Source organism: Cryptotermes secundus, unplaced genomic scaffold (assembly GCF_002891405.2).
Source record: "Cryptotermes secundus unplaced genomic scaffold, Csec_1.0 scaffold1850, whole genome shotgun sequence".
In the NCBI taxonomy this organism is placed as follows: Eukaryota; Metazoa; Arthropoda; class Insecta; order Blattodea; family Kalotermitidae; genus Cryptotermes; species Cryptotermes secundus.
Genome location: NW_019727439.1, coordinates 283,269 through 302,027, shown reverse-complemented (window position 1 = coordinate 302,027; position 18,759 = coordinate 283,269). Strand labels below are relative to the sequence as shown.

Genomic DNA, 18,759 nt, shown 5'->3' with positions numbered 1-18,759 from the left:
GCTTAAATGCATGCGAACTTAACAGCTCAGAGGCCAATTACAAAGTAAGCATGAGTATGCAAAAGGGCACAAAAATAACAAACCAAATACAAAATAAGGAAGTCTGTATACTAGCAATACATTAATAATAATTCCATGAAAAATTAAAGTTGTCATTAATAGGTGAGAAAAGTAAAATATTTCCAGTGGTTATGCCATTGTGTGGTGAGAAGGGACTGTACACACGGCGACACACACATAGAAGTTAATAATAATAACAATAACTCAATTAATTCTTACTCATGTATGTGCCAACTCAACATCCAAATAATAATAATAATAACAACAATTATAGCATAGTATAGAAAACAACTGAGGAAAACATTGCTGGCTCCGAATACGTCCATCCCTGCAAACTTTAGCAGCTGCTGCACATCCAGCAGAGCGACAATTTTTACATGAGGAGCAAACATTGAACAAGGCAAAGTCTCTGATACACCGAGCAGGAACTCGGAGACCAACAATTTCCTGAATGGAAAGGCAGAATTTCAAATCAAAGTAAACTTGAGTAAGAAAGAGAACATCGAGGCGATGTCTCCTAGTGAGTAACTCCCACAGAGCAAGAGAACAGGAGAAATGGACTTCAGGAACAAACTAATTATAAGCCAAGTGACACCTCAACAGACAAACCCTCTGTTATACACTCTGTACATGTGTATCACGTGACAGGGTGAACTTAACTCCTGTCAACCCCTTGCAGCCTGAAGTCTGCCTAAATATTTAAAAAATCAGTTCATGCCTCATAGCAAACGAGCTTGACTCTGTAACAAAAACCAACTGGTTAATTCTTGCAAGATTTATGTAAAAGACATAAGAGTTTGTGAGTGGTACATATAATTACCAGGAGTTGGGATAGCTCAGTCAGTCTATCAGTGGGCTATGGGCTGGACAGCCCAGGTTCGATTCCTGGCAGTGCAAGATGTTTCCTTTGTCCACAGCATACAAACGGACTCTGTGACCCACCCAGCCTCCCAGCCAATGGGTATCAAGGGTTCCTGCCCCAAGAATAAAGTGGATGGGGCGTGAAACTGACTGCTCACCTCCATCTAGTGCCGAGAGGTGGAAGTATACGTCCACTTCCACACGGGTCTTCAAGGCATAACTATTACGCACAGGAACAGCCTTTTTTTTACTTACAATTACCACTGTGCTTGATAACATTACAGGCTCACCTAAACCATTTCATAGTTACTTTACATATTTTGATGGTACTTGATGTATGACACTTCGAGCAACATGGGTTAAGTTTTGTTCACTTCAGTCTGTTTAAAACAAACTGCATTCTTAAGAGCCTAAACACACTTCTCAGTATTTCCCGAGAGATAAACACATGTTACACCTTACACAACACAGGAAATTAGTGACATAAGAGGAACAGCCATTTGAATTGCCCTGTGATGTACCTGACATCTGCATAATTTATAACATATTGCACACATGCACAAAGGAAATGAAGTGACACTGGCAGAACATAACTCTGTATGATTACTGCCAGATGGAAGCACTGGCCAGGGCATGGAGAAAACACCAAGAGAAACACAGGGGAATGTAGTTAACAAGTGTCACCTGATGAAGGCCAAGAAGGCTGAAACAGGTTGTAATGTGTTTAATACGCTGCGCCACAGCTCAAGCGGTTAGTCACCGGCTTGCCACTGCTGCGTCCCAGGTTCGTTCCCAGGTCTTGTCAAGTGGGATTTGTGGCGGAAAAAGTGGCACTGGGGCAGGTTTGCTCAGAGTACTTCGGTTTCCCTTGCCAATCTCCATCATCACAATCATCCGGGGCAGGTACAATCAGGCCAATAAGTGGCCGCCGTGCCGAGTGGACTCAGCTGGACTCCACCCCCCACTAAGCGAATTAATGTATTTAATACTGAAGTAGAAGATTCAGTTTCACGATCAGTTCTACAAGTTCTACACTGCATGCGCAAATAAGCGCATTAAGAAACAACACACACAGGATCTGCAAGCTTCGAATTACTGTCACAAGCAGAAGTAACTGTGCTTCGTCTGGGATACGGTCACTTTCCCTGTACATATCACAATAGAGCGGCTAAAACTTCAAAGGAGGAATAACTCTCAAATTAAAAAAATAAACATTACTTGTGTAATTGAAAGCAGACTGGGAATGAGGATTTGAACTGCACCCAGAAACTCTACCACAACACTGGCACATCACTTTAAAAGCTGTGGTTACCGTACGAATCAGTAAGAGTACCAAGTGAATTTCATGATATCTGCATGTTTTGTCAGGTCTGCGGTAGGAAATGGGGAACAGACAAGGTTACACCTGTATATACACTAGAGAACAGCAGAAGCGTGAAAAAGAAAATAAAAAAAGTTATATATATGCTTTTATTTTTAAGCTATATGCAGCAGAGAATATTGCACAGTTCTACACTCATCTCTGTGTATTTACATGACAGACTGTAAAACCAGTGGCTATGTACTTACACACAACTGAAATCAATCCATCATGACCCGTGTCATACTTAAAAATAACATATACAGTTCCGTAAGTTGCAATGAACTTACGGCTGATCTTCACCAAACCCATGACTAGACATTAAGAAGGAAAACCATATCAAAATACAGTTTCAGCCCGTGTAACTGCGTAACAAACAGAAGTAGGGATATCACAACGCACATTCATGTTGCTGTACAGCCACCTGCACATGCAGCTTCCTCACTCATGGATTTTTACTTTTCCTTCTACCCTGAAGATGGAGGTGATACGGTCCTCTGAAACGAGGGTTTATACAATATCTAATAGCGCCACATCCCAGAAGATGGCATTCTTCATAGTCACCACCATGAAGACCTCAAATGTTACAGAGCTCTCTACTAATTCCAACATGAAACAATTTAAAGTTTAGGGAACTATCTGAAACAGAACTACACCTTTCCTTAGCTCAGTTGCTCAACAGCCACACCACACATATCATGAAGTGCTTGGTAGTACTGATCCCCCAAAAAGGTAACAAAATCATTGTTCAGTGTTCCATACAATGCGCCACTCTTGGTCACCAAAGCAAAGACTGAATCTACGGCTACACAGTCCCTACTAACAAAATTATCCGAAAGTTGCCATGTACTGGACCATCTTCTCCCAAGATGTGTTATTAAACAGGCACGCATTCAACATCTCGCAAGGTCTCATTTCTGGTTGAAAGAAGACAACATCAAAGGTGTCCGAGGACAGACATAGCATTGCTTAATGCACTTGAGAGTGTAGGCTCCACATTTTCACCTGACATTGGAAGCACAGCCACCTTCAAAAATGCCATGTTCCTCAACCAAAAAATGAGACAACAGAATATGTCCGATACACATGCCAGTTTAATCCTACAGACATGCATATTCGGATGTCACAGTCAAGTTGGCAACACTCTTGTTTCGTTGTCCACAAATCCTGGCCCTCAGATGTGACTGAGATTTCCGTGGTTTTCCTCAGCCCCTCCAGGTACATAATGGGATATCACAAATTGGACCATGACCCCTTCCTTCCACATCCACTCCAGTTCGTTAGAGCAATCCAGCCTGACTGACACTCCCCACGCATTCACACAAGCATTCTGAGTCGCAACAGTGACTTGCAGACTATCACATTCACTTGCTGCGTGTACTGATGACGACATCATTAACAATATCTCTAGTCGCCCTGTACGCAAGTCTCTCCTTGTCTGGATATTTCGTTGGCAAATTTGGTGAATGGAGGTTCGCTTTGGCTGGGTACCTTATCCCAGCGATGTCCACCTCATACTGCCCTGTGGTGATGTATTCCGGTGTCACCACTTGGGCTGTCCCCTTATCATCAAAGTTCTGGACAAACCCCAGGCATACCTGAAACAGTAAACAATTAGTTACAACCAGCGACTATGCTATGGGCTCCCAGACAGAAGAATTGGGGTTTGATTTCTGGTAGAGAGAGATTTTTCTCTTCTCCATAACATCCAGACCAGCTCTGGGGCCCATCAGGCTTGTATACAATGAGTGCAGGGCAATTTATTCCCAGGAATAAAGCAGCAAGGACACAAAGCTGACCACTCAGCTCCATATACTGCCAAGGTTAAGAATGGCGGAGCTATACCTACACTCCCCCATATGTCTTCATGGCATGATGCTCAATTATGCTGTGGTATAACTTCACCTTGACTTCCCACTACTTCAACTGCCCATTCAATAGGGCACTGGACTGAGGCTAGCTCTGATTATCCTTCCTCATATCTACAGATGGAAATAGATCCACCTTCCAAAACAGAGTGTATGTAAAACCATGACACGCCCAAGACAATAATCGCATTCATTTAAACGAGACATGTTTTACAAGACTTGATGCATGACAACAAAACCCTACGCATGACTGTACCTGTTTCTGGAATGTGAAACCATAGCCTGTCGTCGTGATGGCACCAACGTATTTGCCATTTCTGTAGATCGGCTCTGTGCCCCACGGCCATATATCAACTTCATGGTCGTGATCCTGAACTATCAGTTGCACATACATTCGCTTCACACCTTCATCACGTTGCTTCATCAAAGCATCACGCCCAACGAAGTCCATGTCTCTCTATATAAAGACAAGATGAACACGCTACAGTAGCAATCCCAGCTCCATAAATACATTTCTGTGACTGAATGTTGCAGTCAGGTGGGCAGTATTCATACGTCATACTCAGGAGAAGGGTCTTGGGTTCAAATCATGGTCTACAGAGTGGCTAGTATGACTGAGGTATTCTGTGGTTTTCCTCAGACCTGCCAGACAAATTCCAGTATGGTATCCCAGACTAGAACATAGCAACTTAGTTACATATCCTTTCAAATTCATTATAATCATCCTAGCATTCACCACTGTACAGTCTGAGCTAATGACATTATTATTAAGTAAATATATAAATATAAGATGTCAGCGAGCAAACTTACATTAAACTTTACCCGCCAAGAGCGCCCACACTCTAGAGGCGTAGTCGTTGTGTCTAAATCCTGACCCCAAAATGCAAAGAACCGTTCCACTCGAAGCGCACGCATGGCGTAGTACCCCGCATGCCGGATACCGTATTTCTGCCCTGCTTCTATGAGCTGCGTGTACACGTGCAGAGCAAACTGGAAGCAGACAGAGCTCACTGTTGAGTCATCAGCTTCTTCCAACAATAATAAGGAACAATTCACATAAACACTTACGCATTTCTGTGTGCATGTTGGGTGCATCTCACTAAGCAGTTATCACAGTAGGAAATTATTCTAATAAAAGTTGTAGAGAAACATGTGTCATTTTCAGTACATTTTCTTTTATGTTATGATTCTGGAATTAAACAAACAGGAGCGAACATGCCAAAAATATTACCCTAAATGAAAATTTCCTAACTTATTCTNTATTTCTTCAAGTTTCAGACTGAAAGAAGAATAAGTTAGGATATGAAGAAAGTAGTCTTCTGGGATTTGGCACCGTGTATATGTGAAGTTAAAGCAGACTGCTTTACCGTTTCTCACGGTGNCTCACTAAGCAGTTATCACAGTAGGAAATTATTCTAATAAAAGTTGTAGAGAAACATGTGTCATTTTCAGTACATTTTCTTTTATGTTATGATTCTGGAATTAAACAAACAGGAGCGAACATGCCAAAAATATTACCCTAAATGAAAATTTCCTAACTTATTCTTCTTTCAGTCTGAAACTTGCAGAAATAGTTCAGCAACCGCAAGAGTTATCATGAGATGTGGGCCATGCCATAGCTCAAGCGGTTAGATGCTTGCTTCCCACCATGGCGGCCCGGGTTCGATCCCGGGTCTGGTCAAGTGGGATTTGTGGTGGACAAAGTGGCACTGGGGCAGGTTTTCTCCGAGTACTTCGGTTTCCCCTGCCAATCTTCATTCCAGCAATTGCTCCACAATCACCCTCACCTATCATCTGGGGCTGGTATAATAGGCCAGAAGTGGCCACAGTACAAGGGACTTAGTCCCACCCCACTAGCAATAAAAAAAATATATATATCATGAGATGTACAGACCTCATTTGGAATATATAGGACATAGCCCAGCTCCCCTGTGTGAGTGATGTTCATTGCTCGAATTCCATTCGCTAAACCAATGTCCAGTTCCTGAAAGTAACATGCAAATGTAAGTTTAATTTGGTCCAGCAGTTGAGACTATCTTGTTCCAGTAAAGGAGCTCAGAGTACAGATAACGTCCCAGGTACTGAAATTAGAAAAATAAGTTTGTTTCTTACTTCAATGCTGAGAAGTATCAGCTGCGGAGGCTATGTACTTTAATCATACATTTCTCAAAATTCAGTGCCCCCCCCCTTGCAACATAACTATTCAGGTCCCAAAGAAGGGCCACTTTTTGCCCTCATAATTCCTGTTCACTGTTCCAGTCAACCTGGACTGGGCTCCAATCTTCCACTCCCATGAATCCGAGTGACCGCCTTCCTTACAACCTGCCTGTACAGACTGACAGCGTCCTCTCCTTACACACTTCAATCCTGAAGATAGAGGCAGCTCATTCCTGTGAAACGCTGGTATCCAGAGTCACAATCCTGCCATCAAACCATCAAATCTCATTCATTAAACAAAAATGTCCGCATACTTAACCTTGAATGTGAAGAAGGGGAAAGACTTTGGACTAAGATCTGTGTCGGTGAGTTCAGACAAGAAAACGCGGGAGAACGGTCCCATCACACAGATTGCCGTGTACATAGAGGTCACATCCGACAATGAAACTGAGCCATCAGTGGGCAGATGTCTCTGAATCCATGCCTTGCATCGCGTCTGCTGGATGGTAGGAGCTATCATCATGTAACTGGAACAAAACGTGCGCAAGTAAGTCTCAGTGAAAACCAGCATCGATGGCGTTAACTGGAACTGAGACAAACACATCTCAGTCATGACTGGCAAAACTGCGACTTGTGCAGATGTTGCACAGTGGTAAATCGTACTCACATGACTTGGTCACAATGAGACATTATAACTGTCTTGACGGAAAATGGCACACGTGTGTCAGTGGGGACTTGTCATGGTTGGAACATAGGTTTATACATTTTGTCACGTTTAGGGGGTTATGCGTGACAAAAGTAACGGGTTCTAGTTTGGATGATTAGATCTATTAGCACTTTTGTTACACTCTCTCTCTTAACTGTGATTAATACAGCGCTATCGCTGATTTAACACTCTTTACAGTTCACAGTTGCACGTGCACTGGGATTCTCAGTTTCCACTATTCGTTTCCTGGCAACATATCACAACACAGAAACAAGAAATTAAAATCACTATGAAGTTTTCTTGCTATTTCATCTTCAATCACCCTGCAACCTCGGAACTAAAAATTTCTTCTGGACCCACTCCTCCAGCTTACGGCTGACTCGTAACTGCCTTTAATGAATTCTGTCACTCTTACTTACATAAGTACATGTATGTGGAACATACAGAGACCTACATTAAACGTGTGATCACTATCCAGACAGTCTACTAACGCGTTGGTCAGATCTACAGAAAACACAGCTTCTTTTATTGTTGTGTGTTGGACCGTGTTTACAGAGCTGTTGCCGGGCAATGTGTTGATCAAATCCGTTACAATATTTACATACGCTGGCACAAGCATCTCAACGGATAACTGATGTAAATATACCTCTGTGGGAAATAGAAAATGTGAGCCCAGATAGCAACTGGCACCAAAATTCGATACAGGGACTCACAGTGAGAAAAACATAGGACTTCTCTCCTCCCCATGTGCCTTCCACGATAAGAATATTGGCCAAATAGCAAGCCGTAATGTGCTATTCCGGCATAATCATGTCACACAATATAATGTGAACATGCTCTGGTATGAAGCAATGTCCTACTCACTGGTTCTCTGCAATTCTTGCCAGACTGCAGTCGTTTTCATAACCACCCTTCTTGTTCTGCATTCCGGTGTGAATTATTGCACCAACAGGGATGTCCACATCATTGGAACATAAGTATTGCAGGCTATCTACCACCTCTGTTCCTTTGGACTGCAACACAAAGGATACTTTGTATAACTTCAGACATGACTGGCCTGAGATTCAAAAACAGACTATCAGTCCATAAGGACCAAAAACAGTTAGCATTTGTGCATTGAAAACAAGGCAAACTCAAGTTTCAATTTATATGCTAAAGAATATGTCTATTTTAAAGTTCGTGAAGGGTGTCACACAGCTGTGACAACAGCGCCTAGTGCTGTATTTCTTCAAAACAAATATATCCACCACCAATTAAAATCCAGATGCCAACATCCAAACTAGTCTGGCATTTAAACTTCCCTGTTCTAGGGCAATAATATCAAGTAACAACACTTAGCGGACACTACACATTATGAAGCTCGTCATAATGCAGTTTCTGCCAGCCTTCAGTACCCTTCCTGCTCTGTGACATGTTGCCCCCACCATACGTACCCAAAAATCTATTTTGGTGAAAGAAGAATAGTCACTGAGACCAACTTGTTCCCGACAAGCTTCGTATTCGTCATGGACAAAGTTGAACCATGGGGGTTTGCCGTACGTATTTGTGTAAGCAATTCGGTAAGGATGAAGGCCATTTTTGGAGCCAGATTCATTCCCTGTACAAGAGAACAACAAATTACAATACCTTGACACTTGCAATATGGAGACAAGAAATATATTGAATCAGTATTGCTGGAGTTCTACACTCTATCACTGTCACAGAACACAACATTTAGGAAGCCAGCAGCAGTAGCCTGTCATCTGTTTCGGCCGGGTTCTTACTTGACTCACTCTTCGACCTGAAAGGGGAGGTGAAATACTTCTCCAAAACGTCAAGCTCTCTCTGAACTACACAGCAATACACCTCAGAAGGCTATATACTCCGTGAGAATCTCAAATCCAACATGTGTCAGATGGAGCGTAACAGATATTGCAGGGAGAGTAAAGGGGGAAAAGCAAAAGCACAGGTCTCATATGGTCAGAAACATGCCCTGAACAGGGCTGTGTACAAGAACGGAGAAAACGGAAGAAGAGGAACTTTCGGATGACAGAGACAGACAGAGAGATAGAGGCTTGGTTGCCACATGACGCACACGAAGCTAGGAATGTCTGAGGAAAAGAAGGAAGAGGAGACAAGACTATCCTCACTTGTTACTCTCCAGAGGCAAACATGTACATTTACAGTTCGTCTAATTAACAAGCGCATTTACTGGGAGCTCTCTTGATGTGCCGCAGATCTGTACGTACCTGATGCGTAACCAGGGTCAAACCACGCTGGCCTCTCATAGCCCATAACTTGTCCGAACACGGCACCCGCTTCCCTCAGTTTTGGATAGATGGGTGACATCCGCAAGTTTCTCCCGGTTTTGAATTCATGAAAAGGGTATATGATGCCATAATGCAAACCTGACACAAGCAAGAGTTACATCCTGTTACTTGGGCCTTCACAATTTAAGAGCATCACACACGGAAGCTATTGCAGCAAACACTGCAGCTGCCACTGTCAGGGTGACTGAGGTGGGAGGAAAAGCAGGCTGACTGATACATACATCTCACACTGGGGCGGAGCCGTCAACCATGAAGATGGATATAAATTCAGTAAGAACGGGGCTCACAACTTTCAGGGAAACCATTCTTCTTCTAACCATACAGCCATGCCCCACTGGACAGTGCTGTCACCCATACCCCCCCCCCTTTCCCACGTGAGCCTGTTGTAACAGTCCATTTCTTCTTTCTGCCTCATATTCACCCTGAAGACGGTGACAGCACTCTACACTGCAACACTAAAACAGCTTCAAATATAACATGGCACAACCCTGCAAACCAAAGCTACATGAGACACACGTCACAGATAAGAATATGTTTACATCACCAAGTAGAGAACTGAAATGTGTCACTTGCAGTTGCCACTGCCGATGCGTGAACTTGACCCCTCGGTGATGTCACACATTCTAACATAGAAACACTGTATCAGTCCAAGACATGGCACAGGGTACCACAAACTCACAGGCCGGGCAGCACAAAACCTGTTTCCATTCCCCTCTCACCCTCCCAGCCACAGAATATAATTTTGATACAATACTAAGTCACTGCTCACTGCTTTACATGGCGCTACACTCTCAGCGTACGTCCCACAGAACTTTCCATGGCATTTCCTCCATGAAGAACAGAGTAAGAAGACATCACAGATAAACACTTTCTGTTCAACACTATACTTGCAGACACTGTGAACTACGCTTCAACATGTCAAAAGGACAACTGACTACAGTATAAATCAGTGCTATCACGATAAGCCAACAAGCAAGCAAGGTGACCAAGGAATGGTTTTGCAGCCAGCAGGGAACAGGAGTGGGCAAACAAATTTTCAGCCCTTGGGTGTGAAGATAAATCAGATTCCCTTCATACTGGACCCCTGACAAACATCCGGAGTAATCTTGTCCTTAAACATGTAAAAGAGAAATGTATTTACCTGGAACTTCTCTGACCCGATCTCTGAGAAACTTCCGATTATTATGGAGCCCAAGGAAGCGACTAACATCAAGTTCGTACATGTCGTATGATGAGGACCCATTGACGATTAGCTCAGCTGTGGCCCTTCCAACTCCTCCAGCAGCCGAAATGCCAATAGTCTTCATGCCTGCAGCCACATAGTAATTCTGGATCTGCAACAATGCGAGGCGTGTAGTTTGGTAGACAAGAACGTTCATTTCAGAGGAACATATTGGCTGCATGTTCAGTGCAGAGAGAGGTATGAGTTGCTCCAAAATTATGCAGTGGTGCCTCCCAGGATGCAAGTGCCTGCACATAAACATGCATCAAGATATAAGAAATGTCCCCATTTTCATAAATATGTGTTAACCATCTGAAAGAATTTACAAACACACGTGTTCTTCCCCTTGCACTTATGAGGCACTCAAATGATTACTGCATAACATCACACAAATCTTATTGCACAGAATTCAGTAAATTCATATAAAAACTGTTTAAATTCTAATGTCAGCAGTTTTGTAAAATTATGTTCCAAGTGAGATTCGTATTGTACTGCTAATCCTGATTAAATGACAATGCAGGTTAGCGAAGCAAATGGTAACCCTAAAAGACAAAAAAACAAATTAATTACTGGAAAACTTCATGATTTAAGTAGCGCTGAAAAAAAAATTAAAAAAAATTACTGTAGAGCCTTTATTTGAGAACTATAAGAAGGCAGTACATTTATTCATTGACAGAAGACCCAGGAGTTGTGCTTGTTTCTGAACGTAATAATGCAGGTTTGAAGAAACCGTCAAGTTCTGTCTGAACAGACAAATGGCTCATCTGCCTTCCTAAATGCCATGTGTCTTTTAAAGCATGCACTCAACTGTGAACAGTATTTTTCATTTTTCAAATTTCAATCTGGATTATCCAGCACCTGGATTACTCTAACTGGATTAGCAAGGGCTTACTGTTATTAAAACTGACAAGAATTTAAACTAATTGACAATACGTGTTGCATCAGGCTTTCAAATTACATTATTGTTATAATGTGTATATATCATGAAAAGCAGAACAAATCTTGTACAGTCTTTGTTAATTACACCATTCTAGCAGAAGTAATGGCATTTTGTAAACATAAGGCCAAAAGCTCTTTATTTAATTATTCCTTCATGAATGTGGTATCCATCTCTGTAAAAGTCAGAAGGTCAGTTCCTCAGCTGGGCTGAATACTGACAGGGATTACAAAGTACTGACCTCTGGGGCTTCACCAACAATCCATTTACAGTCAGGTGAAAAGGCTTCTGGTCCATTGCACAGTCGCTCAAGCACTGCATCACCAAGACTCGGTACTCGGTGCAGCATCTGCTCAAGCAGGACATGAAAATGGTCCCAGTCTTCAGGGAGAATACGTTCCTCTGATGACTCTACATTGAGCGCAAAAATGTCATTAGAAACCAGCTGTGCAAAAGTCAAACCTGGTTCCTTGCTCCCCACAGCTGAAAGCATTTTTTAACTTCATTTTCCTTCCTCCATCTGTGAGCTGACTGTCTAGAAAATGTGTGAGCCTCGATGTCTGACAATCCTATGGGCATCCACAGCCTGTTACAGGGGCAGCTTTACCCTTTTTTTTCCTTATTAAGAAAAGGAAGTGGGCTTATGAGATCACCATTCTGTCTGTATGCCTCTGTGAGTAAAATCATTAATCAAATTTATGTTGAAGATCTTTGTCTTACGTGATGTGACGCCATACTGTCCTGTAGATTATCATTTCTGCTTCCATCTTCCTGTGAAGATGGAAGTATCAGGTTTCTCCAAAATGTTGGTAACCGTCTGACATCACATTCCAGAAGGCAAAGGGCATGAGAACGCAATAAAATATTACTTGGATGCATAATGGTGAATAGAAGACACGTATGAGTCAGACAATTAGCAGCCAAGCAATCATTTTCAGGTACAGTTATGTAGCAGGCACTTATTTTGAGTTGGGAGTTGCCTGGACATTAAGATCAGTCTTACCTGGTATGGTGCCATCTTCAAATGCAGGTTTAGCTTTGGGTTCAAACCCTCCAGCAAGAAGCGAACCTCCATTCTCCCTGAAGTAGATATGGCCATCCAAGTCTCTGACAACTATTAACAGAATCAGATGCTGAGAATTAAAAAGCAGAAATGTGAAACACAATTACCATCAATTTAAATGTTTCCAGTGTCAAACAAAACTGAACAAAGTTCTAGAATGTGAGGTGGTGTGGTGTGTCAGAAGTTTACTGATGCTTCAGAGAAATGTACTACTTCCATCTTCATGGATGAAGAGTCAAAATGGAAGACAGGGAAATGCATCCTTCAAGGAAAATATTTCTCTTCAGAGCTGATACCACAATCACAGCCATGACAGCCTCAAATTTCACGAAATAAATTGTACTTATTTACTTATCGTTTACTTAACGATGCTGCCAGTGGTTCACATTGAATAGCAACAAATAGTAAGATAATTAGTCCTCTGCTCAAACTGAGCCATGACTACTTTATTCACAGTTTCCATTTCATTGCTCACTTATCATCCTGTCAGGCTGCACCATAGCTCAAGCAGTTAGTTGCTGGCTTCCCACCGTGGTGGCCCGGGTTCGATCCCGGGTCTGGTCAAGTGGGATTTGTGGTGGACAAAGTGGTGCTGGGGCAGGTTTTCTCCGAGTACTTTGGTTTCCCCTGCCAATCTTTATTCCACCAAATTCTCCATCATCATAATCACCAGGGGCAGGCTACAATAGGCCAATCATTGGCCGCCATGCCGAGTGGACCCAGTTGGACTCCACCCTCCACTAAGCGAATATCATCCTATCAGTCAACACGCTACAATCTGAGTTCCTATCAGAGTCATTAAATTAATCAAGATCTAACAACTGAGACAGCAGGTAACACCCCCTTACCTGGAGTCATGGGATCAAGGCCTGGAATTGGTTTTGTGTGCAGATAGTAATGTTCGCAGGCATGAAGTGGGACTTTCACATAAGGCTCACTCATCTTCCCAATCTTGCGAGCCCAGAAACCTCCACAATTGACAAAATACTGGCACTCAACCATGCCTCTACTTGTGCCAACAGCGACTACCTTCCTGTTCTGGTTCAGGACCTGTTGCACAGCGCAGTTCTCTACAACCTGCAGTCCTGCCAACCAACAGGAGAGAAATCTTATTCATTACAGTGGTAGAAGAGATTCCTCACTGAGATTACAGCCTTCTGCAGCATGATGTCATACAGTTTCATAGACAGATATAACGTTTCAGAGGGACCTTCTGCTTCCATCCTCATGGTAGAAGATGGATGCAGCAGGCTTCTCTGAAATGCTAATATCTGTCTCCTAAATTACTTGGTGTCACAATCCAAGAAACTATACTCTTAACTCAGGACAGTACTTTTAAACAGGCAATGGCCACTTCATCTTCCTTTTCATACAATACAAAGTGAAATTAAGTAAAGAAAGTACCTGGAAGCCAACTGCACAAACTGAACTTCACAAGGAAAAATTCAAAATTTCTTGCAATTTTTTACCACAGTAACAAATGTGTCTGAGTAAACACACGTTCCTCCATCCTCTTACCCCCCTCCTTAGCAGCGGAGATAAGTGACAGACAGATCTGGTAGGGATCTCCAACTCCATCTCCAGGTATCCAGAGTCCGCCCTGAAGATCGTCCACGGCGATCAGGGGACACAACTTCTGCGCTTCTTGTGGAGTGACTAAGTCACAATCTATGTCCCATGACCTGCATAATGATACAGATAGTCATACAACTACTGTGTTCCTGGATAGTACCCATCATCCTGTTTTTATTAAAAACAACATAAAACGTTTCGGACACTGGATTCTGTCTCGATCTTCAGGTGGAACCTACTCAGTCGGGCCCCATCACCAGAGACACAATGCAGTCTCTAACACATTGTGTGCTGTTTTAAATAAGAGCAGGAGGAAGAACAGTGTCCAGAAACACAATACAAATTGTATTAATCTACTGTCACAAACTTTTAGATCTTAGAAACAAATACTTTTTAACTGTCTACAGGGCAGCAATAACTATGCGCACCGCATGCTTTAATGTTAGATAAGACAACAGTCTGCCTGCTATTTGTTTCTGTGAATATTTTGGATCCTAGAACAAACAGTTGCTACTTCCTGAAACACTGATGAACTGATCTTTGTAATGAAGATTTAATGCATTGTTTTGGAAAAAAAGAACTGACTTTTAACATCATTTAAATAGTTTCACCTGTGATGGGTTACAGAAGGAAGGGGTGAGGTTTCGAACTGGTGAACCATGTCCAAGACTTCAGGCTTAATCCTGTGGATGTGGAGTTTCTGTCCTTGTAACCTATAAACCTAACATCTAACAAAATCAGAACTTTGCAAGCTGTGGGACTGGCAGCATGACAGAAACAATATGCAAATTGTGAAAACAAATACGTGGCATTCACCAGTTTCTTAATACTGTAATATATATATATATATATATCGATTTTAAAATTTGCAAATTTGATATGCTGTTTCTTAGTGGAAATTAGGTACTTATGCATTCGCAGGTAACCCAAGTAACTTTAAAAATTGCCACCACATTGTCTGCCATGCTAGGTCATGGAAGGGCAAGCAGTGTTTGGTTTCTGCATGATATCCATGTTGTAAGCACTGATATTTTGATGTGGATGTGTGAAGTGTAGCACACAGGAAAAAGGAGATGGTTTACAACTGACTGTCTGTGCACGTTATTCACGTCAGACAGTGTTAAATATTGGCCTCAGTGTACTGTATCATTTAATAATGTGCAGGACTGGAAAGGAGTTGTGGAGAAAGCAGGGGGAGTTAACGGTACAAAAGATCACATAGCAAATGATGGAGATTTCCTGTTGAGTTATCAACGTGCATTGCAGTAGTGTACATTTAAAAATATTAACAGCTGCTAGGAGGGTAAAAGGATGTTTCAGAGTTGCAATGCTGTAACTGGGTGGCTTGAACTGCATGGCATGAAGGCTGGATGACACCTTTACAGCATCACTTCTTGGACAAATTCATTTTAAAGTAGTGAAACGTGTTTCTGCAAATCAACCAGGCGGTTGTTGATCATGCTGTAGGCAGTGGGGTCAACTTACACAGCCTGAGCCTTCATCCTCCTGAAAGCAATCATCCTGTCTCTGGTCCTGGCGATACACAAACTGCCGCATTCCTTCCAGCCTGTCTTCAGTCCTCTCGCTTCCATGTTTTTGTACAGCTGAACACTGGATTTTGCTAACTTCACTTGCGCCAGAGATGGCTTGAAAACACCGACTAATCCTGAGAGATGCCATGTTGTTCCACCACCACATCTACGTGAACAATAAACCATTTCTGAAGTGAAGACTGCTTTCTCTGCGGATGTGATGTCGTGCAGTGTGGCACAAAGTTAACTAAAGTTTGGAGCAACCTCCTATCTCCATCTCTCATTCATTCTGCCCTTTAAAAACCGCCCTTCAAGTGGCCAATATACTTTCCACCCTTCTCCTTACTCTGACAGATTTACTCAGAGCACTGATTCCAATCCCTGCTCCCTCTGTACCAATACCATTTTGTCCACTCATCTTACTCTTCTACCCTGAAGACAGAGGCGGAAAGTTAACTACCTGTTACTATCAACCAGACTGCATAGCATCACATTCTAGAAGACAGCCATTTTCATAGTGACTTCCGTGATAATCTCAAATCTCACCACTCAGTAGTCTGACAACAGTTCATTACACTTAGCATTACTGGGTTCTAGCATTCCGAACTGAACACAATATCTCAGAGATGGATCTGTTTCTGTCTTCAGGTGGAGAGACATATTCTCAGCTGGGTCTGTGAGAAACAGTTATCTCAATCACTGGTCCAGTGCTCAGCTTCCCTAATCACTGCATCTGTTCACAGTGCTAGACAATGGAGAAAGTTAACAGAATCCGATGGCACTGAAAAACAAACAAGCTATGATCACAAGATGTCTTCCCTCAAGAAAGAGTCTCATCTACTAACAGTGACGTTAATCACTTCAAGCAGCCGACACTCAGAATGAACTGGGTGGAGTGTCGCAGACTCAAATAAACAAATGATGAAAGGTTCAATCTGTTAGCCAGATAGCTATATTCCAACTTAATGTTGGTTTGAGTCACACAGAATAAATTGGTTCTGGCGGTCTTTCATGCGTTAAAATGAGATGTCCCTTAAAAAGTTGAAGAGAGAATAAATTATACAAAATTTGATGTTCTCACGACAACAAATGTTAAAGACTTCATATATGTGATGCCGTGTAGTCTGGCAATTGGTGGAATGAAGATTGGCAGGGGAAACTGAAGTACTTGGAGAAAACCTGCCCCAGCACCACTTTGTCCAACACAAATCCCACTTGACCAGACCCGGGATTGAACCCGGGCCGCCATGGTGGGAAGCCAGCGACTAACCGCTTGAGCTATGGTGGGGCAGGGTTTCTCCGAGTGCTTCGGTTTCCCCTGCCAATCTTCATTCCACCAATTATTCCACAATCACCCTCACCTATCATCTGGGGCTGGTACAATAGGCCAGAAGTGGCTGCAGTATAAGGGATTTAGTCCCACCCCACTAGCAATAAAGAAAACTTCACAGCCAAATGAAACTCACTGCGGAACCAGCCAGGGACAAAGTCAGAGACGAAGCCCGCAACTAGGGGACCAAGGAACAAGGAAGGATATAGTCAAACACATATAGTAAACAAGACACCTCACATTCTTTCAAGCTGAGGCGAAATTCCTTCTTACCGTCCTTTGTCGATAAGAACGGTCTGTGGTCCCCACCCCAACTCGGCCAGATGGTATGCTACCGCTGCGCCCATGACCCCACCCCCACAAATAACCACTTTAGCTTCCTTTGGTAGTGACACAGGTGCTCCATCACTGACGCTGATGTCCTCTACTTCATACGGAAATGATGCAGTTGTCTGGTATCTTGAGCCTACCCCTGTAATGTGTCTTGCATTCAACAGACGTCTGCATGCAGTGGTGCTGATAACACTGTGAATTATCTGATGCTGATGAAACATCATTAAATGTTCACAGCTCAATCTGTAACCACACAAAATACCTGTGAGAAAGAAAATGTTCTCACAACAGTGATAGAATGTCACAATATGTAGGCTGGTAGATGTTTACCAACATTTCAGAGAAACATACTGAATCCATCTACACCTAGGTCTCCAAACTGGTGTCTTCCCTTCAACTGTATGAATTCATCTGTTACATGAACACCCTGCCTTTACCATTCTCCCAGTATTATCATCCTAACAATATTCGGTGAAAAGTACAAATTATGAGCTCTAACTATGCAACTTCCTCCATGACCCTTGTTCACTGCAGCTGAGCATGTGAAATTTCAAACAGCAATCACAAAACAATACTACAAAATCATCTGTTCATATGTATGCAATGTTAAGCGAATGTTTCTGACACACAAGGAATTTCTCAGAGGGTCAAAATCTTTAGTCCGTTTTTAACCATACTACCTAGGCATGTAGACGAGGATAATATTAAAACAGCTGGTAGTAAAACTGGGTGGGAGGACGTGAGCTGGATTCATATGCCTCTGATAGGATGGTGGCGGACTCTTGTGAGCGCGTTAATGAACCTCCAGGATCCATAAAAAAAATGGAATTTTTTTCACTAAATTTGACACTAAACTTTTAAAAATTTCTGTTTCATGGTATTAGTTTTAACCTCAGCTGACACACTTGTCTTAAATAAAAATTTATAGCGTAAGACATTTAGAAGGGTTGATTCCTTTACTTTCTACGTAGTAACCATATCCAGATAAACTACAGTCCATCGCGTATTTAAACACACTTCAGAACCTTAAATGGGAAGGACTGTCTACTTAGACATAAAATCAGAATGAATTTAAAATAAGGAGTACTCAACCTATGGCTAAGAGGATCTATCAAAATGAAACGTAATAATACGTAATTTGCATAATAACTCAAAGTAAAAATTACATATTCATTGTCTAGTTACAAACAAATGATCGCGAATAAAGCACACATAACCTCAATCCTCCTAATTACAGATTTTATTAAACAGTAACAGCTGTTTACGGTCGGCATACATCGTGATAAGAATAGGCATTCCTTGCGCGGTAGACTTCTGCGTCGGAGTGTGTCGGGCATCAATGCGAGAGTGGGGTGAGGCAATAGTTCAACGAGTTCAGTACCATCTATGTTCAGCATGCTTCTTTCTGCGATGTTGCGAGTGTTGTTACGTACGTGCTTTTCGAAAAAC

General features: G+C 42.3%; 2 protein-coding genes across 10 annotated transcripts in view; one reads left to right on the top strand and one right to left on the bottom strand.

Annotated features, from left to right (window-relative positions):
- LOC111864845 (clavesin-2) overlaps positions 1-18,759 on the top strand; it is a 52,149-nt gene that overhangs the window by 5,880 nt on the left and 27,510 nt on the right. The window lies entirely within an intron of this gene.
- On the bottom strand, positions 2,373-18,626 carry LOC111864843 (pyruvate dehydrogenase phosphatase regulatory subunit, mitochondrial). 7 transcript variants are annotated; one of them, XM_023852387.2, is made up of 16 exons: positions 18,587-18,626; positions 17,251-17,553; positions 15,601-15,813; positions 14,062-14,225; positions 13,392-13,628; positions 12,484-12,594; positions 11,722-11,891; positions 10,463-10,655; positions 9,241-9,399; positions 8,446-8,609; positions 7,877-8,025; positions 6,626-6,833; positions 6,044-6,133; positions 4,960-5,139; positions 4,406-4,606; positions 2,373-3,879 (listed from the first exon to the last, which is right to left on the bottom strand). In XM_023852387.2, exons 1-16 carry the CDS (start codon positions 18,604-18,606, stop codon positions 3,646-3,648), a joined length of 2,796 nt encoding a protein of 931 aa, XP_023708155.1. In that variant the 5' UTR covers positions 18,607-18,626; the 3' UTR covers positions 2,373-3,645. The 7 variants fall into 7 exon arrangements, with proteins under 7 accessions (XP_023708155.1, XP_023708158.1, XP_023708154.1 ...); XM_023852390.2 differs by lacking the exon at positions 18,587-18,626 and adding an exon at positions 18,528-18,581; XM_023852386.2 differs by lacking the exon at positions 18,587-18,626 and adding an exon at positions 17,645-18,572.

Excerpts from the sequence above, each read along its gene's own strand:
- LOC111864843 (XM_023852385.2), bottom strand. The coding sequence starts at position 18,064 with ATGAATCCAGCTCACGTCCTCCCACCCAGTTTTACTACCAGCTGTTTT. Across the intron at positions 17,554-17,990 it reads ATCCTCGTCTACATGCCTAG|ATTGAGCTGTGAACATTTAA; the intron begins GTAGTATGGTTA and ends GTGTGGTTACAG. Across the intron at positions 8,610-9,240 it reads TGACCCTGGTTACGCATCAG|GGAATGAATCTGGCTCCAAA; the intron begins GTACGTACAGAT and ends TCTCTTGTACAG.